The 26,551-nt window shown below is 43.1% G+C and overlaps 1 protein-coding gene across 1 annotated transcript; it reads left to right on the top strand.

The window, feature by feature from the left end:
- The first annotated feature begins 148 nt into the window (after window positions 1-148).
- On the top strand, window positions 149-23,286 carry Lrriq4 (leucine rich repeats and IQ motif containing 4). Its single transcript, XM_060378176.1, has 6 exons — window positions 149-263; window positions 2,137-3,403; window positions 14,416-14,589; window positions 16,700-16,838; window positions 17,848-18,044; window positions 23,014-23,286. Exons 2-6 carry the CDS (start codon window positions 2,195-2,197, stop codon window positions 23,164-23,166), a joined length of 1,872 nt encoding a protein of 623 aa, XP_060234159.1. The 5' UTR covers window positions 149-263; window positions 2,137-2,194; the 3' UTR covers window positions 23,167-23,286.
- Window positions 23,287-26,551: the final 3,265 nt, after the last annotated feature.

The following is a 26,551-nucleotide window of genomic DNA, read 5'->3' as shown; positions in this document are numbered from 1 at the left end:
CTAGCAACCCAAGTCGCTCCCATGGCAACCACAGGAGCGTCCTTCTGGAGGAAGGGGGAAGAGGTGGGACCACGGTTGAGAGGGCGGGGCATCTTCTAACTGAGAGGCCTGAGCTGGGAGGCCCTGACCGTTCACTTTAAGCCTCCCACTCTGGGATACAGACAGAGAAGGAGTAGCTTCGAGGATTAGGAGCCTCGTCTCCTGCGCTAGGGACCAGGACTACAAACCCTGCTGACCCAGCCTTTCTCCCCATACGGGAAAGGGTAAGCTTGGAATATCACGGTAGAACCTCTTAAGTGTGAAGGGGTGTAGTAGCCAAAGGGTTTTGTGAAGGAGTGAGCCCTCTGGCAGAGAAGGCGATTTCCGGACTAGTCTGAGATAGCAGAAATGCCCGGGTACGTAGAACATGGAGACGGGCAAGGTCATATTCATGTGGAGTCTTAGCATCTTCTTTGTGGTAAGGCTGTGAAGGAGCAGGGCAAAATGCTAGCGACCCCTCAGATGCTGGCTGTAGACCCACTAATGGAGGGTGAATTTGAAGGACCTGGCCTGGAAGCAGGGTCTGAAACACTCACAGAAGTCTGGAAGAGGCAATAATAAAACGTGAATTTAAAAATACCTGAGTCCTCCTCATTCCGTCCCTGTGACTCCACTATCAGGGAAGCTCAGGCAAGGCAGAATCTGGGTAGGCACAGGAACTGAATTTTAAGGTCCCTTCTGCACATGTAACGTAATGGAGCGTGGAAGTGTGTGCACTCATCCCTTGGGTTTCCAGGGAAGTGGAGGAGCAGCCTAGGTTCTCCTCTGCCCTTTTCTCTCCCAGATGCTTTTGAATTAAGAAGGGAGAAGAAAGGTTAAAGATGCTGTGTGGGGCGGAGGAGGGGGAGAGGGTGTGAGGGTGTGCTCTGCCAAGGGAGCAAGCAGCACAGGGCCCCTCTTGATCCAGCCTATGCCTTTCTCAAAGGCCTCTTGGCGCTATCTAATGCAGAACTATAGGGGGAACTGACCCTGCGCTTGAGTGTACGCCAGATGTGACCCACATGTTACTTTTAAACGTTGGTTTCTTTGCCTGGTTCTCCTGTCCTAGACATGGTTGGTTCAGTTAGCCTTTTGTTTGCCTATGGAAGCCTGGCTTCGCTGCCTACCAGCCTCACCAGCCGTGAAAGGGCTTTCCCCATTGCTCTCTACTTAACAGAGAAAAACTGGTTGATGATTCACTAAGGTTTTTTCCCCCCCTTAGCCTGTTTTTGCAGATTACAACTCTGGTGACTTTATGAAAATATATGAAACAGAATTTTCCTCAATGTTTTCTGTGGGTGATGGCAAGAGCTATAATCTTTTGCAGCCTCTAGAAGTTGTTTGTTTGTTTCCAAGGCAGGGTTTCTCTGTGTAGCCCTGGCTGTCCTGGTGTCTCCAGTTTGTAGACCAGGCTGGCCTTAAACTCAACAGAGATCCGCCTGCCTCTGCCTCCCTGAGTGCTGGGATTACAGCCATGTGCCACCATGTCGGGCCCTTCTAGAACTTTTGAAACTAAATCAAAATAAGCATCTTAAAAAGTTAATTTGTTTTTGATTTTCTGTTGTTGTTTCTGAGACAGGGATCAAGCTATGTAGCTCTGACTGTCCTGAAACTCACTATGTAGACCAGGTTGGCCTTGAACTCACAAAGATCCACTTATCTCTGCTTCTGCAGTGCTAGAATCAAAGGGGTGCAACCACTATACCCAGCTTTGAAAAAAAAATTGAATTATGCATCTTGGGGGGGGCTAGAAAAAGGTATGTACACAAGACAAAAGAAGGTATGGGGTCCTTCTGGAGCTGGAATTGAGGGCAATTGACTTCAGATTTGGGTGCTGAGACCTGGGTTCCTCTGCAACATCAGCAGGTGCTTTTAAAGGCAGGACCATGTCTTTAGCCCCTAAACAAGGAGTTTTTTTTTTTTAACTGAAATTACCCAATCTGTGTCTTAATGCACATGCAAAAACGTACTAGAAAGAGGTGCTTATACTTCAACTCTCACCCTGATATAAAAATTTTAAGAAAAAAAAAATTAAATTTTATGTTGCAGAATAATTTCAGTCACTAAACCATGTGTTGTTTGTTTTTGCTTTCTCCCCCCCCCCCCCCCATTATTTAGTCTGGTTGTTACGGAGATCTGATTTTTCCCTTTTCACGACGGGTATTTCAGATTAACCATGTATGAACTTTCCATGAAAACGATGTCAATGGAAGCACAGAAACAAATGGAAGCACAGAAACAAGTGGAAGCACAGAAACAAGTGGAAGCACAGAAACAAATGGAAGCACAGAAACAAACGGAAGCACAGAAACAAACGGAAGCACAGAAACAAACGGAAGCACAGAAACAAACGGAAGCACAGAAACAAACGGAAGCACAGAAGCGACGTTCACCCAAGGTGCCTCAGAGAAAAGCGCCCGAACATTATCAGGTCACTGACAGAAAATTTTTTATTGACAGTTCCAACCAGAGTTTGACCAACATCCCGTCAGAGATTATTTCATTAAAAGAAATAGAAGAACTGCATCTGGAGAACAACCAGATTGTAGAAATCCCCCAGGATATTCAGTATTTAAAGAATATCAAGGTCCTTTACCTGCACAACAACAACCTGCAGAGTTTGTGCCCGGAGCTGAGGGAGCTGAGCAAGCTGGAGTTTCTGGACCTGAGTGACAACCCGCTGCTCAGCTCGTCCCTGCGGGTCATCAGCTGCCTCCGCACTCTTCGGGAGCTGCGGCTCTACCGCACTGGCCTGAAAGAGGTTCCCACGGTGATCTGCAAAGCCCTGCACCACCTGGAGCTCTTCGGACTGTCCGGGAACTACCTGGAGGCGCTGCCCAAGGAGATCGTGAACCAGGCGAAGCTCAGGGAGATCTACCTGAAACAGAACCAGTTCGTGTCTTTCCCTCAAGACCTCTGCGTCCTCTCCAACCTGGAGGTCATCGACCTGGACGATAACAAGCTGAAGGCCATCCCGGAAGAAATCAGTCAGCTGGAGAAGCTGCAGAAGTTCTACTTGGCGTCCAACAACCTGCCCCTTCTACCCGACACTCTGAGCCAGTGCAGCCAGCTGACGGTGCTGGATCTGACCCAAAACTCTCTGCACTCCCTCCCGTCCACCCTGGAGAAGCTGACTTTGCTCACCGAGGTCGGTCTGAGCGGGAACCGGCTGGAAAAGATGCCGCGCCTCCTCTGCCGGTGGACATCGCTGATCCTGTTATACATGTCCAATATCGGCCTGCGTAGGCTGCGGCGCAACTTCAAGCGCCTGGTCAACCTGCGCTTTCTGGATCTCAGTCAGAACTGCATGGAACACTTTCCCCTGCAGGTCTGCACTCTCAAGAACCTGGAGATCCTGGCGTTGGATGACAACAAACTGGAACAGGTACTGTGTCCCTCCTCCGTCGTCAGTGGGAACACGGGCAGAGAAGCCACAGGGTGCTCACAGAATGGGGTATATAATGTAAGCTACCCAAAGCTGGGTGTGCCAGTGTAGACAACCCAAATTGGGATGCTTGCCTAACAGAGAAAGAAAAACAAGCCAAAACAACAACAATCCACCCACCCCCACTCCCCCCACCCCCGCCTTCCGACAGAACAGCATATTCATGGTTGAGCCATACAAACTTACAAATACAGAGGCCAGTGCCATGGCCCCCTGGGTAAAAGTGTGGCTGCTATAGGGTGCTGCACAGGCCTTCCAATCAGTTAGAGAAGAGACTGGCATGAACTGTGCTTGCTAACAGAAGAAACCCCAGTTCACCCTGCCAACCAAACTGTGCCAGAGTGCAGTCCTGTACGCCTAGTGTACAGAGAGGATTGTGCTGAGCATGAAGTCTTCATGAGCGATTCCTCAGAGTTTTCAGTTGTTCTGATTACTTTTTTTTGCGCTTTTGTCCCCCTGCTCCCAACTCTCCGCTTTGTCTGACCCTGTAACTCAAAGTCAGGGTATCCCCTGTGTGTGCGGTATGTGGCTTTCAACCAGCTCCCTGCATCTCCTACCCGGAGACTCCTCTGATTGGTCTCTGGCTCCTGAAGCATGGCCAGTAGCTCCTTCCTGTTCAGCTAAGTGTGAACACAGCTTTCAATAGGAACCTAAATGAATTTTACCTGTGTAGCAAATTACTGTTAAAAGAGAAAGCAAAAACAGAGTATTCAACCCAAAATGGTCAATTATAGCACCATAAATGATTGTTTCAAGGTGATGCTCCGTAGATTCTCTGCGTCCAGATTTTTTCAGTTGTTATAAATATATGTGTATGTGTGTATCTATGGATGGGTTCATGATATGATCTGTGTACATGGGTATATGTGCCACAGCACACATATGGGATTCAGATGACAACTTTGTGGAGTCAATTTTTGCCTTCAACCTTGCTGTGGATTCTGAAAGTGGAACTCAGGCCAACACCAGATACTTTTACCCCTGAGCCACTGCACCAGGCCCTGTGTGTCTACATTTATTTTCATTGTGTATTAACATGAATTGATGAAACGAAATACGAGGTCTTGAAAATCCTGGACAAGGCATGGAGACCTGTGAACAGTCAGGGTGCTTTGAAAATGAAAAGCTAAGCCAGGGTGTTAAGGCAACAACAGTGAGGGTAGAACTACCAGGTGGTAGTGACAGATTAGGTGGAAAAGTCTTTTCCTGTTTTTTATTTCATTGAATTCAGCTGCTTTGTATTGAAGGGGAGCCAAGCACCTCATGAAGAATTTTTAAATTGCTCAGACTTAAACACGGTTTCTCTGGTGATCAACTTGATTTGATTTATTTTTTAATGTTTTATTTTTATTAATTACCAATTTATTCACTTTGTATCCCACTTATAGCTCCCTCTCTCTTCCCCTCCCAACCCTACCCTTCCTCTCTCTTCTCCACTCATGCCCCTTCCCCAGTCCACTGATGGGGGGGGTCCTCCTCCCCTTCTTTCTGATCCTAGTCTATCAGGTCTCATCAGGACTGGCTGCATTCTCTTCCTCTGTGACCTGGTAAGGCTTCACCCCCATGAGGGGGAGGTGATCAAAGAGCCAGCCACTGAGTTCATATCAGAGACAGTCCCTGTTCCCCTTACTAGGGAACCCACTTGGACACTGAACTGCCATGGGCTACATCTGTGCAGGGGTTCTAAGTTATCTCCATGAATGGTCCTTGGTTGGGGTATCAGTCTCAGATCCCTGGATTTGATTTTTTTTTTTAAGTCAATAAATAAGCTGGGCTATACTCCCAGTTCTTGGGAAATCAGAAGTTTGAGGTCACTCTCAGCTACATAGCAAGTTCCAGGCTACATGAGCTCCTGTCTCAAAAGAACAGAAACAAACAAACAACCCCATGCAAAATTTTAAAAAATGGAGATATTTGTGGCAGCTTTAGAAAAATAAACCATCTTACATTTAAAAAAAATTTTTGAGAGATTCCAGTTCTGCAAAACTTTTACAGAAATTTAGTTTATTCTTATGGTCTGCTTTCTTTTTTTTCCAATCATGAATGGTCACCATTTCCCTAGTGATGAGCTATAGAAAGGCATGGGGATAGGGGTCCTGAGCAGCTCTGCAGTGTAACCGAAGTAGAAAGGAGGACAGCACAGATGAGACAGACACAGGGAAATGAGGAAGGTGTTCCCACTTAGGAGTGAAGTCAGATAAAGGAGTATGCAAGTTAAGAAATTGTTGAGGCCTTCCAAGATGGCAGTGACCAGTGTCTGCCATATCTGAGGGGCAGAAGATCAGACACTGTGAAACCGGTGAGTAAACAGGTGACTGAATCCAAAATACTGATGGTCAGATTCAGGTTCCCCATGCCATCCCCCTGGTCCTGAAGTCACTAACAGTGAGCCTCCTGCTCTTTCCACATACTCAAGCAAGTGCAAGCCACCTCAGATCCCTCCTGCTCCCTGAGGGCAGCATCTCGATTCCCAGAACAGCATCCCAACCCCTGTGGAGACCAAGTGGACAATAAAATCATGGAATCCTGAATCCAAGATGGTAGAGCCCAAACAAATCTGAGTCTCAGGAGCACACGTCTGTTAGGCCAGTAAGTCACAGCTGCCACCTGAGGCACCTGTGCCCCACAACCGCCTTCTGAGATACCTTTGCCCACACATCTGTTCTTTAAGACATCAGCACCAGTGTCCCTGCCCTTTGAGATACCCATGCCCATGTTTTGTCTTCCCAAACACCCACTCTAGCGTGACTGCATGCAAAATGCCAGCACCCATCCATGTTTCCCTGGACTTCTCTTGCCATCCTGAGGACTACTCCAGACTGCAGAGACTGGAAATTCAGTCTTTGGTACAACTCTTTGAGTTGAGGGGACCAGCTGGTCCTCACCTGATCATAAAGGCTCAAGAAACCCAGCAGGTTTCAGGAACAAACAGCCAAGGCTACGGACAACAAGATGGCTAAATGCCAGCATAAGAACACAATCAACAAAAACCAGGACATCATGGCTCTACCAGAAACCCTAAAAAACAATGGATAGTCTAATGCAGCTGAAACAGAGGAATATGACCTTAAATCTATGTTTATGCAGTTATTAGGCATATAAAGAAGAAATTAATAAATCCCTCAGAAATACAGGAAAATACAACCAACAAGTAGAGGCCATCGACAACAAACAGGAAACCACAATCAAACAGGAGAAGGAAATGAATAAAACTGTTCAGGACCTGAAAACGGAATTAGAATCAATAAAGAAAACACAAACTGAGAAAGCGCTGGAGAGAAGAGAAATAAGAGAAGAGATCAGGAATCACAGAGGTAAGCATCTCCAACAGAATACAAGAGATGGAGGAAAGAATCTCAGATGTTGAAGGTACAATCAAAGAAACTGATACATCTCTCAAAGAAAATATTAAAATGAAAAAATTTATGACACAAAACATCCAAGAAATCAAGGCACCATGAAAAGATGAAATGTAAGAATAGGAATAGACAAAAAAAGAAGATTCCAAGCTCCAAGGACCAGAAAATATTTTCAAGAACATCATAGAAGAAAATTTCCCCAACCTAAAGAAAGAGATACCCTTAAACATACAAGAGACTTACAGAACACCAAATAGACTAGACCAGAAAAGAAATTCCTCATGTCACATAACAATCAAAACATTAAATCTGTAGAACAAAGAAAAAATATTAAAAGCTGAAAGGGAAAAAGGCCAAGTAACATATAAAGGTAGACCTATCAGAATCATACCTGACTTTTCAACAGAGACTGTGAAAGCCAGAAGGGCCTGGGCAGATGTCATGTAGACAGTAAGAGACCACAGATGCCAACCCAGACTACTATATCCAGCAAAACTTTCAGTCATTATAGATGGAGAAAACAAGATATTCCATGACAAAACCAAATTTAAACAATTTATGTGCACCAACCCAGCCCTACAGAAGATACAAAAAACAAACAAACAAAACTTCAACCCAAGGAGGCTAACTACACCCAAGAAAATACAGGATACAGATAACTTCACAAAAGCAAAACAAGAAGAAAATAAGCACACAAACACTTATCATCACCAACTCCACAATAAGAGGAACTAACAGTCACCTATCACTATTATCTGTCAACATCAATGGACTCAACTCTCCAGTAAAAAGACACAGGCTAACAGAATAGTTGCCGACACAGGATCCAATATTCTGATGCATACAAGAAAGACACCTCAGCAAAAAAGATAGACACTGCCCCAGAGTAAAGGGCTGGAAAAAGGTTTTCCAAGAAAAAGAGCACAAGAAGCAAGCTGGAGTAGCCATCCTAATATCTAAAGAGATAAGGACATTCTCATCAAAGAAAAAATCCACCAAGAGGACATCACAATTCTGAACATCTATGCCCCAAATACAAGGGCACCTGACTTGGTAAAAGAAACATTTTTGAAGTTTAAATCACATATTGATCCCAACACATTCATAGTGGGAGACTTCAACACTCCACTCTCACCAATGAACAGAGCCTCAAGACAGAAGCTAAATAGGGAAATAATGAAGCTAACAGAGGTCATGAATCAAATCGACCTAATAGATGTCTACAGAACTTTTCACCTAAACACAAAGGAATATACTTTTTTTCTCACCACCACACAGAACCTTCTCCAAAACTGATCACATAGTTGGTCACAAAGCAAATTGAATTAACCCATTGTTCTTGATCAGATCACCATGGTTTGAAGCTAGACTCCAGCAACAACAGAAACAACAAAAAGCCTACACACTCACGGAAACTGAATAACACCCTGTTCAGTGATCACTGGGTGAGGGAAGAAATAAACACACAAATTAAACTTCCTAAAATTAATGAAAATGAAGGTACAACTTACCCAAACTTAAGTGGCTACCATGAAAGCAGTGCTATAAGGAAAGTTTATAGTACTAAGTGCCTTCATAAAGTTATTGGAAAGAGTGCATCCTGGCAGCTTAACAGATCACCTGAAAGCTTTAGAAAAGAAGAAGAAGAAGAAGAAGAAGAAGAAGAAGAAGAAGAAGAAGAAGAAGAAGAAGAAGAAGAAGCAGCAAATGCACCCAAGAGGAGTAGACAGCACGAAATAATCAAACTCAGGGCTGAAATCAATAAATTAGAAACAGAGAGCAATACAAAGAATCAACAAAACCAAGTGCTAGTTCTTTGAGAAAATCAACAAGACAGACAAACCCTTAGCCCAACTAACTAGAAGGCAGACGGAGAGTATCCAAATTAACAAAATCAGAAATGAAAAGGGGGACATAACAGCAAACACTGAGGAAATCCAAAGAATCATTAGGTCTTACTTCAAAAATCTATCTTCCATGAAATTAGAAAATGTAAAGGAAATTGGCAATTTTCTTAATATATTTCATCTATCAAAGTTAAATCAAGAGCAGGTAAACAATTTAAACAGCCGTATAACCCCCAAGGAAAGAGAAGCCATCATCAAAGATCTCAAAAAAAAAAAAGGGCCAGATGGTTTTAGCACAGAATTCTTCTATCAAAGAAGAGGTAACACCAATACTCCTCAAACTATTCCACAAAATAAGAAACAGAAGTAACATTACCAAACTTATTCTATGAAGCCACAGTCACTCTGATATCTAAACCATACAAAGACTAAACAACAACAACAAAAATTCAGACCAATCTCCCTTATGAACATTGATGCAAAAACACTCAATATGATACTTGCAAACTGAATTCAAGAACCCATCAAACACATCATCCACCATGATCAAGTAGGCTTCATCCCAGGGATTCAGGGATGGTTCAACATACAAAAATCCATCAATGGAATCTACCATATAAACAAACTGAAAGAAAAAAAAATCATATCAACATCTCATTAGATACAGAAAAAGTCTTTGACAAAAGCCTACACCCTTCAGGATAAAAGTCTTGGAGAGATCAGGGATATAAGACCCAAACCTAAACATAATAAAGGATATATACAACAAGCTGATAGCCAACATCAAACTAAATGGAGAGAAACTCAAAGCATTCCCACTAGCATTAGGGACAAGGTTGCCCACACTCTCTATATCTCTTCAATATAGTACTATAAGTCTTAGCTAGAGCAATAAAACAACTAAAGGAAATAAAAGGAATACAAATCAGAAAGGAAGAAGTTAAAGTATTGCTATGCACAGATAATATGATAGTATACATAAGCAACCCCAAAAATTCCACCGGAAAACTTCTGCAGTTGATGAGCTTTTTCAAAGTGGCTAGATAAAGATTAAAAAAAAAAATCAGCTCTCCTGTATACAAATGACAGGCTGAGAAAGAAATTGGGGAAACCACACCCTTCACAATAGCCACAAATAATATGAAGTAGGAGGACCTTTAACCAATCACGTCAAAGGCCAGTATGACAAAAACTTCAAGTCTCTGAAGAAAGAAATTGAAAAAGATACCAGAAGATGAGAAGATCTCCCACACTCATGGATTGGTAGGATTAACATAGTAAAAAAAAAAAAAAGTATTACCAAAAGCAGTCTACAGATTCAATGCAATCCCCATCAAAATGCCAACACAATTGAAACTTCATATGAAAAAAAAAATCCAGAATAGCTAAAACAATCCTTTACAATAATGGAACTTCTGGAGGTATCTCATACCTGACCTAAAGCTATACCACAGAGCAATAGTGATAAAAACTGCATGGTACTGGCATAAAAATAGACTGGTTGATCAATGGAATTGAAGACCCAGAAATAAACCCACACACCTATTGCACATCTGATTTTTGACAAAGGGGCCAAAACCATACAATGGAAAAAAAAGACAACATCTTCAATAAATGGTGCTGTTCTAACTAGGTATCTACATGGAGAAAATACAAATAAATCCGTATTTCTCGCCCTACACAAAACCCAAGTCCACCAAATCTTCTAGAAGAGAAAGTGGGGAAGAGCCTTGAACTCATTGGCACAGGAGCCAGTTTCCTGAACAGAACACCAACAGCTCAGATCTAAAATCTACAATTAATAAATGGGGCTTCATGAAACTAAAAAGCTTCTGTAAAGCAAAAGATACTGTCAACACTACAAAATGACAGCCTACAGACTGGGAAAAGATCTTCACCAATCCTACATCTAACACAGGGCTAATGTCCAGATATAAAGAACTCAAGAAATTAAACACCAACCAACTCAATAATCCAATTTACAAAATGAGATACGGAGCTAAACAGAGACTTCTCAACAGAGGAATCTCGAATGGTGGAGAGGCACATAAAGAATAGCTTAACTTTCTTAGTCATCAGGGAAATGCAAATCAAAATGACTCTGAGATTCCATCTTATACTTGTCAGAATGGCAAAGAGCAAAAACTCAAGTGAGAACACATGCTGGCGAGGATGTGGAGAAAAGAGCACATTCCTCTATTGCTGGTGGGTGTGCAACTTGTTCAACCTCTCTGGAAATCAATCTGGAGCTTTCTCAGACAATTAGGAATAGTGCTACCTCAAGACCCAGCTATTCCACTCTTGGGCATACACCCAAAAGATGTTCCACCAAACAACAAGGACATTTGCTCAACCATGTTCATAGCCACTTTATTATGAATAGCCAGAAACTGGAAACAACATAGATGTCCCTCAACCAAAGAATGGATACAGAAATTGTGGTACATTTCCACAATGGAATACTGCTCAGCCATTAAAAACAAGGAAATTTTTGGTTCTGTTGCTCAACTTGTGGAGATTCTATCCTCTCCAGATCTTACTGTTTCCCACTTCTTTCATAAGATTTCCTGCACTCTGCCCAAAGGTTGCCCATAAGTCTCAGCATCTGCATTGTTAGTCTGCAGGGCAGAGCCTTTCAGAGGTCCTCTGTGTCAGACTCCTGACTTGTTCCCTCTTTTCTCCTTCTTCTGATGTCCATCCTCTTTGCTTTTCTGGATAGGAAACCAAAAAATCTGAGCATAGGGGTCTTTCCTGAGACTGATACTCAAACCAAGGACTATGCATGGAGATAACCTAAGACCCCTGCACAGACGCAGCCCATGGCAGTTCAGTATCCAAGTGTGTTCCATTGTAATAGGAACAGGGACTGTCTCTGACATGAACTGATTGGCCTGCTCTTTAATTACCTCCCCTTGAGGGGGAAGCAGCAATACCAGGCCACAGAAGATGACAATGCAGCCACTCCTGATGAGACCTAATTGACTAGGATCAGAAGGAAGAAAAAGAAGACCTCCCCTATTAGTGGACTTGGGGAGGAGCATGCATGCAGATGGTGGAGGAAGGGAGGGATTGGGACGGGAGGAGGGAGGGAATCACAGGGGGGGATACAAAGTGAATAAAGTGTAATTAATAAAGAATTTAAAAAAAAAACAAGGACATTATGAAATTTGCAGGCAAATGGATGGAACTAGAAAAGATCATCCTGAGTGAGGTAACCCAGACCCAGAAAGACACACATGGTATGTACTCACTTATAAGTGGATTTTAGTCATACAATACAAGATAGAAATATTACAATGCATAGACCCCAAGAAGATAAGTAACAAGGAGGACTCAGGGGAGGACATGTAAATCTCACTCAGAAGGGGAAATAGAACAGACAGAGGTAGTGGTTGAAGAGTGGGAACAAGGTAGAAGAGGGAGTGCAGTGAGAAATAAGGGTGGAGATCAAACCTGGGGAGAGTCTGGGCAGGAGCACAGAAGACCTGCAGAGAAAAGAGAAATGGCAGGCGGGAGCATCTCTGCGACAAGCTGCAGACCTAAATCAGAACAGGCCCACAGGAGGATATGAGGGGGACTCTAGCTAAGACTCCTAGTAGTTGGGACCATGGAAACTGAAGATCACACCCTTTATCTCGACAAGACTCCTAGTGGATGGAGGAGATCACCAACCCAACCACTAAAACCTCAATCCAAAATTTACCCTACCTACCAGACCTGCAGGGACAAAGACAGACAGACAGAGTAGAGGTTGAGGGAACATCCAACCAATGCCTGGCCCAACCCTAAGACCCAATCCATCAAGAAAGCCAACCCCATCACAGTTAAGGATACTCCGATATGCTTGCAGACAGGAGCCTACCAGAGTTGTCCTCTTAGAGGATCTGCCCAGCAACAGCTCGAAACAGATGCTGAGACTCATAGCCAAACATTGGGTGAAGCATAGGGAATCTACTGGATAAAAGGGGGAGAGGATAAATGGACCTAGAGATGACAAAAGCTCCACAAGAAGACCATCAGAGCCAATAAACCAGAGCCCAGAGGGGGCTATAGAGTCTGAAACACCAACCAAGGACAATGTATGGTCTAGACTTAGGTTTATTTATAAATAGCCTGTGGGAAGCTTAGATTTCATGTGGGTCCACTAGTTAGGGGAATGGGGGATATCTCTGATGTGGACTATGTTGCCTGTTTTTTTATCACTTCCCCCTGATGGGACTTTCCTACCAGGCCACAGGGGAGGAAGATGAGCTCAGTCCTCATGTGACTAGACGAGCTGGGGTGTCTGGATAGGGGGCTCCCCTTTTCTGAGGAATAGAGGAGAGGGGATGCAGGAGGGAGGGTGGGACTGGGAAGAGAGGAGGAAGGAGCCTATGACTGAGATGTAAATTGAGTTAATTAATAAAAAAAGAAATTATTGAGTACGCATCTAGAATTTTCTTTCTAACAATAAAGGAAAGCATATTTGTTGCCCAGTGAGTAGGGTGTTTATATAAGTTAGAGTAAGATTTTTCCATGAAATCCTGGAGGACCAGAATGAGAAAAGTAGTAAAACTGACAATGATGCGAACCGTGGCTTAATAAGAATTTCCACTTAAAGTGATGCTCTTTTCTATCCTGGAAGTGGTGAGGAAAAGAGGGCTGTATAGCTAGCTAGGAGCACATTCAGCCACTGTATCAGAAGGCTAGAACACGGGATCTTCTTAAGGCTTTCTTTTAAAGTCTGGTAGTTTGCAAAATAATAACCACTTAACTCCCAAATAAGGCAGAAAAGCCTTGGTGTTCAAAAGAAGGCAAAACATAACAAGATGGATCCCAGTATCTACAGGAAATATCCTAATTAGAAACACTGACATGTGTTTGTTTCCAACTGAGTTCAACAGCAGTTTCAAAATTGTCAGGTGAAAGACCTTGGGACCAAAGAAGCAGATGTCGCTAAATGTGTCAACTCCAAGAAATAAATGTATTACAAATATTATTGTACAATATTCCATGTAATTATAGTGCCTTTTCTTCCAACAGTATCAAGAATTTGACATTCCCTAGGGAGCTCATTTACAATGAAGCAACATAAATTGACCCAACTTGTAAAAAACAGGGGGGAGGCAGTGTTACCGGTGGCCAAGGTCTGACCCTATGTTTTCAGGTTCTTGGACTTCTTGTCCAAAGAATTGAAAATGAGAGCCCACACCAATTTATAAAAGAAGCAAAGTGATCTCGCTGTAACAAAGTGATGAAACAGAATATAGACAACAGCAGTGAGGGTGCTCATGGCCCCATTCATTGCTCTGGGGGGGGGGGGTCCAGGTTTTCTGAGCTTGCTAGGTGCATTGTTTGGAGAGGGATGTGTGTACAAAATGTCTGAAGGTGAAAAAGCAGAAGAGATGTGCTTTACCCCAAACCAAATACATGTGGAACCCCAGACTGCTGGTCTGCAAACACGTGGTAAATTAACTAGTACTTATGTAAATGATATAGTAAGATATAGATGCTGTCCATTGCTAAGCACCTCTATTTTTTGTTTAGCAACTTGTTTCAAAGCCAAAAACTCAACTTTTTTTTTTTTTTTTTTTTTTTTAATTCTTGTCCTAAAGCCAGGTAAATTCAGTGCTGGGTGTTTATATACAACTTTTTGACAGTGATGTCACTATTGGTAAACTACCACCTTCAGACCACCCAGGGAGCTTATTTCTGAGTGTTTAAAAACAAGCTCAACCTTAACTTTAGCCTTTTGGAATACTTCCAGTTACCATCGTCTCTGGGCTCACTTTCAAAACTGAAGACACTTGGGCTCACAGGAAATTACTTCCAGACCTTCCCAGAGGAAATCTTTTCCCTACCATCTCTGGAGAAATTACACTTTGGACAAGACCAGGGATGCAAACTTTCCAGACTGCCAGAAAACATCAATATACTGCAGGTAAGCCCTTCCCAGTGAACAGTGGAGAAGCCATGCTACCCCCGCCCCACTGACAGCCTAACACAGAGAGAGCAAGGTCTCCTTCATTGTGTAAAGGATGAATCTGCAATAGATTTTCGGTCCCAGGGTGTTTCACATTTTGAGGCTCTCGCTGTTACTGAGCAAAGCCCCCACGTCTACTGTGCTTGTTATTCAATGTCTTAAAAAAAAAAAAGATATCATTTATTTATTCTCTGACAGTTTCATACATATATACAATGCATCTTCATCCTATCCACCCCAACTTCCTTGCTTATTCCCCCAAGATAACCTTCAATACATCTGTCTCTGTCTCAGGGTCACTATTGCTGTGATGAAACACCGTGACCAAAAGCAACTTGGGGAGGAAAGGCTCTGTTTCACTCGCACTTCCACATTGCAGTTCATCGTCAAAAGCTGTGAAGGCGGGAACTCAGGCAGGGCAGGAACCTGCAGGCAGAAGCTGATGCAGAGGCCATGGAAGGGTGCCAATTACTGGCCTTGCTTCTCATGGCTTGCTCAGCCTGCTTTCTAATAGAACCCAGGACCACCAGCCCAGAGATGGCACCATCCACCATAGGCTGGGCCCCTCCCCCAAGGTCACGAATTAAGAAAATGCCCCTACAGCTGAAAGCTATGGAGGCATTTTCTTAATTATTGTGCTCTCCTTTTAGACATCTCCAGTTTGTGTCAGCACCCCTCCAACCTTCCTGTCCATTTCTTTTCTTTAAAATAACGCCACTGTGTCCATTACTGCTGCTGGCTAGAATGTTGTCTGACCTTCGTGGGGTTTAATCTTGGGCAGGTCTTGTAAGACAGACAACCACAGCTTCTGTGAATTCATAAGTTATGTCATGTCCAGAAGACAGCACTTCACAGCACTCCCCCTCCCCCCATCTTCTACCTTTCTTTCTATCTCCTCTTCCATTACAGTCCCAAGTTTGATGGGATTGATATCGATGTCCTATTTAGGACACTTAAATCACTTTTCAGCCATTTGACCAGCTGTGAGTCTCTACATTAACTGTTGTCCACTACAGAAAAAAGCTTCTCTGGCCAAAGTTGAGGGCAGAACTAATCTATGGGGATAAATCTAAGCATTATAAAGGCAATTGACAACAAGAGCATTTAGAAAAAAAACAGTAATAGTTTCTTCACTAGCACCTATGACCTCTATAGCCACAGGCTTTTGACTAGGTTTATAGTACCAGGTATACATTCCCTCCTGTGAAATAGACCTCAGAGTCTAGCAGAAAGCTCTTGGTTACCCCCATAAGTTTCATGTCACCATTGACTTGTTGGCTCTTCAATATGTCTTTCTACTGTATTTCAGTATGTTTTGTAGAAATTGACTCATACCATTTTCTATTTAACTTATATTTCTCATAAGTAACCCCTTGATAATGACATTGTTTAGATGTTAAAGTGTCGTGACCATGATTGGGAGTCACTAATACAGTGACTCCCAGTATTCTACTTTTCATGCATAAATGGACACTAAATCCAATGGCTTTACTCAAAAGCAATTATATTTCCTGATATTAAATTCTGTAAATAAATTCTATAAATTTCTTTTGTCATTGGGACCAATACACCTCACTAAGAGTAAAACCATCCAAGGAAGGATTGGTTTATTTCGGCTCACATTGGAGGGATTTCAGTCTATTGCAGTGGGAAAAGCATCATGGCAGGAGTGGCTTTGTCAATGGCAGCAGGAAGGTGTGGCAGAGGTTCCTTAATCCTGGCAGAAAGGAAGCCAAGAGAGCTAGACAAAAGCTAGGTGCAGGTGTGACTTCCAAAGGCTTGTGTGTACGGGCTTGATTCTACCAGTCAGGCCCACTCTCAAAGGCTTGATCAGCTTAAAGAAGCACCACGAATTGGGAAATAGGCAATGAAAACATGAGCCTTGAGGGAAATTTCAGATCCAAACAACAAGCATGTTTCTTCCCTTGTCCCAGCTCTCAGGAATGGACGGGGACACACACACACACACACACACACACACACACACACACACACACGGGTAAGTCTGGTTATTGAAATTCAATTATCAGCATAAGTGTCCTCACCATACACTATCATGTTATGGCAGAATCTTAAAGAACTATACATAGAAAACAACAATCTGGAAAAGCTGCCAGAATCCTTGGGGTCAATGCCAAACCTGGAAGTTCTTGATTGCCGCCATAATCGTCTTAAGGAGCTCCCAAATGCCATTTGCCATGCTCGAGGTAAGGTACTTCCTAGATCCACACACCAGCAGAATGAGGCCCATATTTCCCATGAATGGCTCCCTTGTCCTATGAAAGACGAGTTTCAGAGTTCTATACCATCACATACTTACAAGCTCACGAGCAACACGGGGGAAGCCAGGTGCATCAATACTTGTGTAGCTGAGAGTCCTGCCAAGGTAGTTTATACTCTGAAGGAAACAGAGAAGCAAAGAGCAGTTGCTAAGAAAATTAGTATGCAGCTGGGCATGGTGGCACATGCCTATAATCCCAGCACTCAGGGAAGCAGAGGCAGGTGGGTCTCTGTGAGTTCGAGGCCAGCCCAGTCTACAAAGTGAGTCCTGGACTGCCAAGGCTACACAAAGAAACCTTATCTTGAAAAACAAACAGAACAAGAAGGAAGGAAGGAAGGAAGGAAGGAGGGAGGGAGGGAGGGAGGGAGGGAGGGAGGGAGGGAGGGAAGGAAGGAAGGAAGGAAGGAAGGAAGGAAGGAAGGAAGGAAGGAAGGAAGGAAGGAAGGAAGGAACTAAGAAAGAAACAAGGAAAGAAGATTAGTATAGGGCCACCATCAGCAGAAACTGAGCGCATATGATTTGACTGCATTTGGAGTTGGGGTGCGCTGATGTAAATGTTTATGTAGGTTACTAAATCATTTGAATGAAAGGTAAATTACTGACCCAGAATGATGAACAAGTCAACAAAGGGGATTTTTAAATTACATGATCGACTTAGAAAAGATAATCACTTTTGATGCCTAAGCACTAAAGTATTGTCTGACTGCAGCTTTCCTTAGCTGTTTATCAATTCAGCCTCCTGTTTAGCAAGAATGGACTGGGCCCTCCTAGGTTGTGGAAGAGCAGACACAGATATGTTTGATAAGATGGAAGAAGCAGCCATGGCTTCTGTGCCTGCCGGATGCTCTATCCACTTACCAGTAGGTCTCACCTGGGTAAGTTTAGGTACTGAGATTCTAAGCTAAATTAACCAATTAAAATGAAAATCTTTCCAGGTTTGAGGGAGCTGTTGCTGGAGGACAACTTGCTTATCCGCCTGCCATCTGACCTTGATCACCTGATGAATCTTAAGGTCCTAACACTGACAAAAAATCCCATGCAAAGCCCTCCAATGGAAGTGTGTGACCGAGGCAATGAAGCCATATGGAAGTACCTGAAGGAAAACAGAATTAAAAAACAAATGGCCACAAAGGTAGACTCAGCACAAATCCCCCTTTTAAAAATGTACTCTTAGACAATTTCTATATGTATATGATGCATCTTGATAACGCTCACCCCAATCCCCTCCCCTTCCTCAGACCTCCTCCAGCCTTCTCCCCTCTCCCCTTCACCCTTATGCCCCCTTTTTTCTTTTATTCTTCTCTCCTACATTATATCCCAACTGCAGTTTCTCCTCCCTCCACTCCTCCCAGTCCCCCTCAACCTCCCCTCTCCCTCAGATCCACTCCTTCCAATTTCCCTTAGAAAAAAAAAAAAAAAAAAAAAAAGAACAGGCCTCCTAGGAATATCCAACATGGCCTAATAAGATACAAAAAGACTAGGCACAAGCCCTCAGCATCAAGGCTGGGCAAAGCAACCCAGCAGGAGGGAAAGGGTCCCCAGCACAGACAGGGGAATCAGAGATGTCCCACTTCCACTGTTGGGAGTCCCCAAGAACACCAGGCTACACAAACATGAGGTCTATGCAGAGAACCTAGCTCGGACCCATCCAGGGTCTGGTTTTGTCACTTTCGTCTCTGAGTCCCTATGAGTCCTGCTCAGTTGGTTCTATGAGCTATGTTCTCATGGTGTCCTCCACCCCTCTGGCTCTTACAGTCTTTCCTCCCGCTCTTCTAAGGGTTCCCCTGTCTCTACCTAGCTTTCTGGCTGTGGGTGGGTCTTTGCATCTGCTCCCACCAGTTGCTGGATGGCACCCCTCTGATGACAATTAACTTAGGCACTGATCTATGAGTATGGCAGAATATCATTAAGATTTTTTTTTTCAGTCCTGTTTGGTTTTATCCTGGGTCTCTAGGTGGTCCTAGCCTCTTATTCCTGGCCACCCAGGCACTGTTAGGTGGTGGAATCCCTTTCCTGGTGTGGGCCTCAAGTTGGGTTAGTCATTAGTTGGCCATTCCCACAAGTTGTGCCATTACCCCAGCACATCTTGCAGGCAGGAGAGATTGTAAGTTGAAGGTTTTGTGTTTGGGTTGATATTCCATACTCAGTGTTAGGAGCCTTGCCTGGTTACAGAGGATGGCCAGTTCAGGCTACATATTTACATTACTAGGAGACTATGCTTGGGTCAGTCTCATAGATTCCAAGACGTTTGTATTATACTAGGTTTCAGTCATCACTCACAGTACTCACTCCTTCTGTCCCTCTCACTACTGACCTGATCCCTCCTGTTCACATCCCCACAAGCTCCCCATCCATCTGAAAAATCTATTCTATTTCTCCTTCCCAGGGAGATCCATGAGTCCCCACTTGAGCTCACCTTGCTACTTAGCCTCTCTGGATCTGTGGGTTGTAACATGATTATCCTTTACTTTATAGCTAATGTCCATTTATAAGTGAGTATATATCATGTTTGTCTTTCTACGTCTGCAATACCTCACTCAGGATGATCTTTTCTAGTTCCATCATTTGCCTGAAAATTTCATGATGTCCTTCTTTTTAATAGCTGAGTGGTATTCCATTGTGTAAATATACCACAATTTCTTTATCCATTCTTCTATTGAGGGGCATATAGGTTGTTTCTAGTTTCTGGCTATTATAATATTAGCTGCAATGAACATGGCTGAGCAAGTGTCTTTGTGTTAAGACTGAGCATCATTTGGGTATATGCCCAAGAATGGTATAGCTGGGCCTTAAAGTAGACTGAATCCTAATTTTGTAAGGAACTTCCATATTTATATCCATAGTGGCTTATACTAATTTACATTCCCACCAGCAATGGAGGAGTGCTCCTCTTGCTCCACATCCCCACCAGCATGAGCTGTTCCTTGTGTTTTTGATCTTAGCCATTCTGATAGTGTAAGACAGAGTCTCAAGGTAGTTTTGATTTGCATTTCCCTGATGGATAAGAATGTTGAACATTTCTGTAAGTGCTTCTCAGCCACTTGAGATTCCTCTGTCAAGAATTCTCTCATATGTACCTCATTTTTAATTGGATTTTTGGTTTGTCAATGCTTAGTTTCTTGAGCTCTTTATATATATTGGATATTAGCCCTCTGTCAGACATAGAGTTGGTGAAGATCTTTTCCCATTGAGTATGCTGCCTTTTGCCCTAAGGTATCTGTGTCCTTTGCTTTACAGAAACCTTTCAGTTTCATGAGTTCCCATTTGTTAATCACTGATCTTAGTGCCTGCACTACTGATGTTTTGTTCAGAAAGTTGTCTCCTGTGCCAGTGAGTTCAAGTATATTCCTCACGTTCTCTCCTATCAGTTCAGAGTATCTGGTTTTCTGTTGAGGTCTTTAATCCACTTGGACTTGAGCTTTGTGCAGGGTGGTAGATGTGGGTCAATTTGCATTCTTCTACATGCTGATGTCTAGTTAGACTAGTGCCTTTTGTTGATGATTCTTTCTTTTTTCCCATTGTGCATTTCTGGCTTTTCTATCAAAAATCTGATGTTTGTGGGTGGGTAGATTTACTTATGGGTCTTTGATTTAATTTCAATGATCAACCTACTGTGTGGTTTCTATTACTATAACTCTGTAGTACAACTTGAGGTCAGGGATGGTGATGCCTCCCAAAGTTCTTTCATTGTTCAGGACTTTTTAGCTATCCTGGGTGTCTTAGCTGGGGTTTTATTGCTATAAAGAGACTCCATGACTAAGGCGATGCTTTTTAAAATTTGTTTTGTTTGTTTTCTTCATTTTTTTATTTTTTATCTTATGTACATTGGTGTTTTCCCCTGGATGCATGTCTAGATGAGGGTGTCAGATCTTGGAGTTACAGACAGTTGTGAGCAGCCATGTGGGTGCTGGGAACTGAACCTGGGTCCTCTGGAAGAGCAGTCAGTGCTCTTAACTGCTGAGCAATCGCTCCAGCCCGAGGTAACTCTTATAAAGAAAAACATTTAATTGGGGCTGGCTTACAGTTTCAAAGGTTCAATCCATTATCATCATGGCAGAAAGCATGGCAGTGCATGGGCAGACACAGTGCTGCAGGAGCCAAGCGTTCTACATCTTGATCCACAGGCAGCAAGAGGCTGTGTTTCACACTGGGTGGAGCTTGAGCATAGGAGACTCCAAAGCCCTCCCCCACAGTGACACATTTCCTCCAACAAGGCCATACCTCTTCCTGGGTCAGGCATTCAAATACATGAGTCTATGGGGGCCATTCCTATTCAAACCACCACACTGGATTTTTTGTTTTTTTCATTTTTTGTTGAGTATTGTACTTTCGAGGTCTGTAAAGAATTCTGTTAGAATTTTGATGGGGATTGAACTGAATCTATAGATTGTTTTGGGTGGAATGGCCTTTTTTACTATGTTAGTCCTATAGATCCATGAACATGGGAGATCTTTTCATCATCTGATACCTTCTTTGATTTCCTTTTTCAAAGACTTGAAGTTTTTATCATATAAGTATTTCACTTGCTTGGCTAGAGTTACCCAGAAATATTTTATATTATGTGTGGCTACTGAGCAGGGTGTTGTTTCCCTGATTTCTTTCTCGGTCTGTTTTTCATTTGTGTGTAGGAGGGCTACTAATTTTTTGAATTAATTTTATACCCAGACACTTCACTGATGAGGCTTATCAGCTGTAGGAGTACTCTGGTAGGTTTGTTTTTTTTTTTTAATTTTTATTTATTCGTTTTACATCCCGGTCATAGTTTCCTCCCTCTTCTCCTCCTGGTTCCACCCTTTCCTCCTGTTTTTTTCTATCCCCATTCTTCTACTCCTCAGAGAAGAGAGATCCCCCCTGCCCCCCACACACACACCCCAGCTCATCAAGTTGCATCAGGACTGAGCACATCCTCTTCCCCGTAGCCTGAAAAGGTAGCCCCACTAGGGGAAAGTAATCAAAAAGCAGGCAACAGAGTCCATGTCAGAGTCAGCCCTCATTCCCCTTACTAGGGCACCCATATGAGGACTGAGCTGCCCATCGACTTTGTAGAAAGCCTGGGTCCAGTCCTTGGCTGGTGTTTCATTCTCCACAGGCCTGGTAGATTTTATATATATATATATATATATATATATATATATATATATATATATATATAATTGCTTATGTATACTATCATATCATCTGCAAATAGTGATAGTTGGATTTCTTCCTTTCCAAATTGTATCTCCTTGATCTCCTTTGGTCATCTTATTGCTCCTGGTAAAACTTCAGTTACTATATTGAATAGATAGAGAGAGAGAGAGAGTGATAGCCTTGTCTTGTTCTGGATTTTAGGGGAATTGCTTTGAGTTTCTCCACTTAATTTGATCTGTAGCCTCTTAGAGTCTGAGGACATCTGCGCAGGCCCTCTGGCTTTTGGAGTCTGTTGAGAAGTTGAGTGTAATTCTAACAGGTCTGTCTTTATATGTTACTTGGCCCTTTTCCCTTGCAACTTTTAATATACTTTTTTTTTTTTGCCCTGTATGTTTAGTGTTTTGATTATTATATGGTGAGGGGACTTTCTTTTCTGGCCCACTCCATTTGGTGCTTTGTACCTATGTAGACATGTTCTCCTTTCAGTTATGAGCATTAAATTCTATGACCTGGAACTCAATACTTAGCCAAGGATATCCTTCAACTTCTGATCCTCTTACCTGTATCTTCAAACTGCTATGCTTTTAGGCCACCAAACCAGTTTAAGCGGTATTAGGAATCAAACACAGGACTCCATGTATACTTGGGCCAGCCCTCTACCAGCCAGAATCCTGCTACCTGATTGCCTTGAGACAAAGTCGCTCTGCCAACTTGAAGGACACCATTTCATTTAGGTTGGCTGGCCAGTGGGCTCTCAGGATTTGCCCAGTGTGCCATTCAGAGTTGGAGGTACAGGCATATTAAATATAGGGTATTGGGGATTTGAACTCAGGCCCTCACACTCACACAGCAGTGCTTTCATCCACTGCATGCCCTCAACCCTTCAACATGTTTTGAGGAGTAAGCCACAGCCAGACCATAGTAATCATGACTCCAACTAACACCGACTTGGGGGTCTATCTTGTTTTCAGATTCAGGCGTGGTGGCGTGGAATCATGGTGCGGAAAGGATTTGGGTCCTTTGAAGAGCTACTAAAAGCCCGAAAAAAGGGAAAAGGCTCCCCAAAAGATAAGAAAGGAAAGAAGGCTGGAAAAGGAAAACCTGCAAAGGGGAATAAAAAATAATTGTGTAAATGAATGTGACCAGACAATGGCCACAGTAAAATTATCCATAGAATTGAGCTTCTTTGTAAAAATAAAAAGTCTTAATTTTACTGAAATGTTTATGGACAGAATGATATGGCATCTGGGAACTGCTTCCATATAGCTTGTTATAGAGACAAGGAGACGTGAGTTCAATTGAAGCGGCTGTGAATTGATGACCACAGAAGCACATGGGGGTGCCTGCATTATTTTGCAAAGTCACAGACTTACAAGGAGTTCCATGGAAATATGCTGACATGCCCAAGCACCTTCCCCCTGTGCTGACGTCATACATAATGCTAGCATGAAAACAAAACTAGGAAACTGCATTGTTGCCATCAACAGCACTTGACTCAGGTTTGATCAGCCGTGTGTGCATCATGGAATTCACTGCAATTGTGTCACACAGCTTTGAACAAACACCACTGCAGTCAAGACACAGGCTGCTCTTCACATTCTTCTGTAGTCACACTTTCCATTATGTGCCAAATCCTAACTTACCCTCCATTTTCCATCAAACAATATGTACCTGCAATTTTCTTAAAATTTTTATTATATTTATTTCCTTTGTGTGTGTGTGTGTATGTATATGCCACATCTCACACATAGAGGTCGTGTGTGTATGTCTGCCTGCCACAGCTCACATATGGAGGTCACAGGATAACTTTTGGGTCACCAGCTCTCTCTCTACCCTGTGGGTCTTGGGAACACACTCAGGCTTCAGAACAAGCACCCCTTATTTCGCCAGCCCTGAGCCTGACTTTCAAAGCCAGCATAGGTTAGTGAAGTCCATCCAACCTGTTGCACAGATCAGCAGTTTATTCCTCTAGCATGCACATGAGTGTGCTCCACAGTCACACATTCAGAGGTCATAACAGGACACTGGGTGCCATCCTCTATGGCCCTCTGACTGATTGCCTTGAGGCAGTCTCTCACTTAACTGGAAGCCTTTCATTTCAGTGGGTCTGGCCAGCTTACGCCCTTTGTTGCTGGGCATATGGCCTAGTCTTGCAATCTGCTTAAGCGTTCACTTGTCATTAAAGGTGCTTTGTTATGAATAAAGCTTCAGTGAATATTCACACATTGGACTTTGCATAAACATAGATGCTTATGAATTCACAAGAATATACTCAAGAGGGAGGAACCAGCAGAGCGCCGCCTTCTACTTCTCTCAAAACTGCCTCATCCTGATGGCCTTGCTTTTGGAACAGTACTGATTCTAAATGTAAGTTTATCACATTTATTATTTATTTATTATGGGGGGGGGGATGCGTGCCGTGGTACCTGTGTGGAGGCCAGGGGAAAGCTTGCTGCAGTCAGTTTCCTTCTTCATCATGCGGCAGCAAGCACTCTTTACTCTGAGCCATCACACAGATTTTACATTATATATCTCTAAGCAACAGTTGCACTTCTAATTATTCATATAGTGTCATGTAGGGAAGGGAAGAAAACCCAAGTTCACTTGCATGTATCAGAATACAAATTTATAGCAAACATCCTTGCCATGCAGTGACTTACCTGCTAGGAAATAAAAATGTTTCAAATTTGCATAGTGGAACACAAAAGCTTAAAGTAACAAACAAAAAAGCAAGAAATTGCCAGAGGAAATGTTTATTGAAATTTGTTTGTTCTGGCCATAGACGGTTTCATTTTGTTTTAGAAATATATGATTTTGGTACTGTCTTTTAAACTGTTGGCTACTTGAAAAAAAAACAAAAAACACTCACATATGCTTGTAGTCATTGTTATTGTGGATAGTTTATGTCTAAGACAAAAATGTAACAGGATACATTTTCTATGTTACAATAAGAGTTAGCATAGCCCGTGCCGGGGACACAGCTCAGAGCATAAAGCACTTACCGTGCAAGCATAAGGAGAGTGTGGATCCCTAGAGCCCACAGAAAGTCCAGGCAGGGGTAGCAGCGCTTGGAAGCAAAGACAAGGAGTCCCTGGGGAAACTACTGATCAGACAAGCTGGGACCATCAAGCCCTGGCTTCAGTGAGAGAGCAGCCTCAGCCCATGAGACAGAGAGCAGTAGAAAACAATAGCTGCCGTCATCTCTGGGCCTCCATGTGCAGCAAGCGTGCGCCTGCACACACACCCCAACATGCATGTGAACACTCATACCCACACCACACACACACATGCAAAAAAAAAAAAAAAAAGATAATTTGGTAAAGTGCCTTTCACAGAATTATACACATAGAAATCTGTGTGCGCACACATATACACCTTTGTGGAACACACGTAACATAGAGAAACAAGGCAGAAGACCTCAGAGCAATAAAGAAATGAGATGCAATCCCAAAATATGAACATCTGTGGTGGGCTTCCTCAACAGGTGGATTCATTATGCATCTAAAATAGATGATAATTCTGCTCTAAATGTCATCTTTGTTTTGTAAGACAAAGGCTAAAGATACACATTATTGTTATCATTTTGTGTGTGTGTGTGTGTGTGCATGTACTGGTATACGTGTATGCATGTATGTGTGCGTGTGTGTTCAAATGAGTGTGCTTATACAGGTGTGTAAGCCAGAGAGCAACGTCTTGCACTGTTCCTCTGGTGCACCACCCAGCTGTTGTTTTAAGGCATGGTCTCTTCCTAGGCCTGGAACTCGGCTAGGGAGTTCGGACAGCCTGGCTGGCTGGGGAGCCTCAGGGATCTGCCCGTCTCTACCTCCCCAGCATTGTGACTATACACACACCATCACTCCTCGCTTTTTTACATGAGCTACTTGGATCAAACTCAGGTTTTCATGCTTGCATGGCAAGCACCTTCTAGACTGAGCTATTTCCCCTGCTCCATATTTGTTTGGTATATACCAGTGGTTCTCTGATGTTTGAAATTTTAAAAGTCCCAGTCATTTGATTTTGCCAATAAAGACTCAGGAGTCAGATGCTGAGGTGAAAGCCTTCTAGCTCAGAGAGGCAGAGGAAGCACCCAGCTGAGACTTCCTGCTCAGCTCACGTCCCAGCTAGAAAAAGCCTTTCCTACTCAGCTCATGTCCCACATGGAAAAAGGCAAAAGCCAAAAGCTAAAAGTTCCTCCTCCTTCTCCTCCTCCTCCTCCTCCTCCTCCTCCTCCTCCTCCTCCTCCTCCTCCTCCTCCTCCTCCTCCTCCTCCTTCTGTCCCATGATGTCTTAAATACCCTTCTCTCAATGTCTCTTCTTTCTGTTTACTCCCTGTCAGCTGGTTTCTTGCTCTGCCTCTTGACCTAGGGTTGACTTTATTTAGCTCTTGGATTAAAGGTGTGTGCCAGGACTGAGCCAAAACCACAAATACTTGCTTACAGTAAATAGAAAGCTCTTGGGTTAAAAGTGTGTGTTAGGGCTGAGCCACACCAAACAAGAAACAGGTTTTTA

This window comes from Meriones unguiculatus, chromosome 2, assembly GCF_030254825.1.
Source record: "Meriones unguiculatus strain TT.TT164.6M chromosome 2, Bangor_MerUng_6.1, whole genome shotgun sequence".
Classification (NCBI taxonomy): Eukaryota; Metazoa; Chordata; class Mammalia; order Rodentia; family Muridae; genus Meriones; species Meriones unguiculatus.
The sequence above is the reverse complement of the archived record's forward strand: the minus strand, read 5'-3'. Positions and strand labels throughout refer to the sequence as shown.

What these genes read in the sequence shown, in the direction of transcription:
- Lrriq4 (XM_060378176.1), top strand. Translation starts at nt 2,195, where the DNA reads ATGTATGAACTTTCCATGAAAACGATGTCAATGGAAGCACAGAAACAA. An exon ending in ATGACAACAAACTGGAACAG is followed by an intron (nt 3,404 to 14,415) that starts GTACTGTGTCCC and finishes GAATACTTCCAG; the next exon opens with TTACCATCGTCTCTGGGCTC. An exon ending in AAAAACAAATGGCCACAAAG is followed by an intron (nt 18,045 to 23,013) that starts GTAGACTCAGCA and finishes TCTTGTTTTCAG; the next exon opens with ATTCAGGCGTGGTGGCGTGG.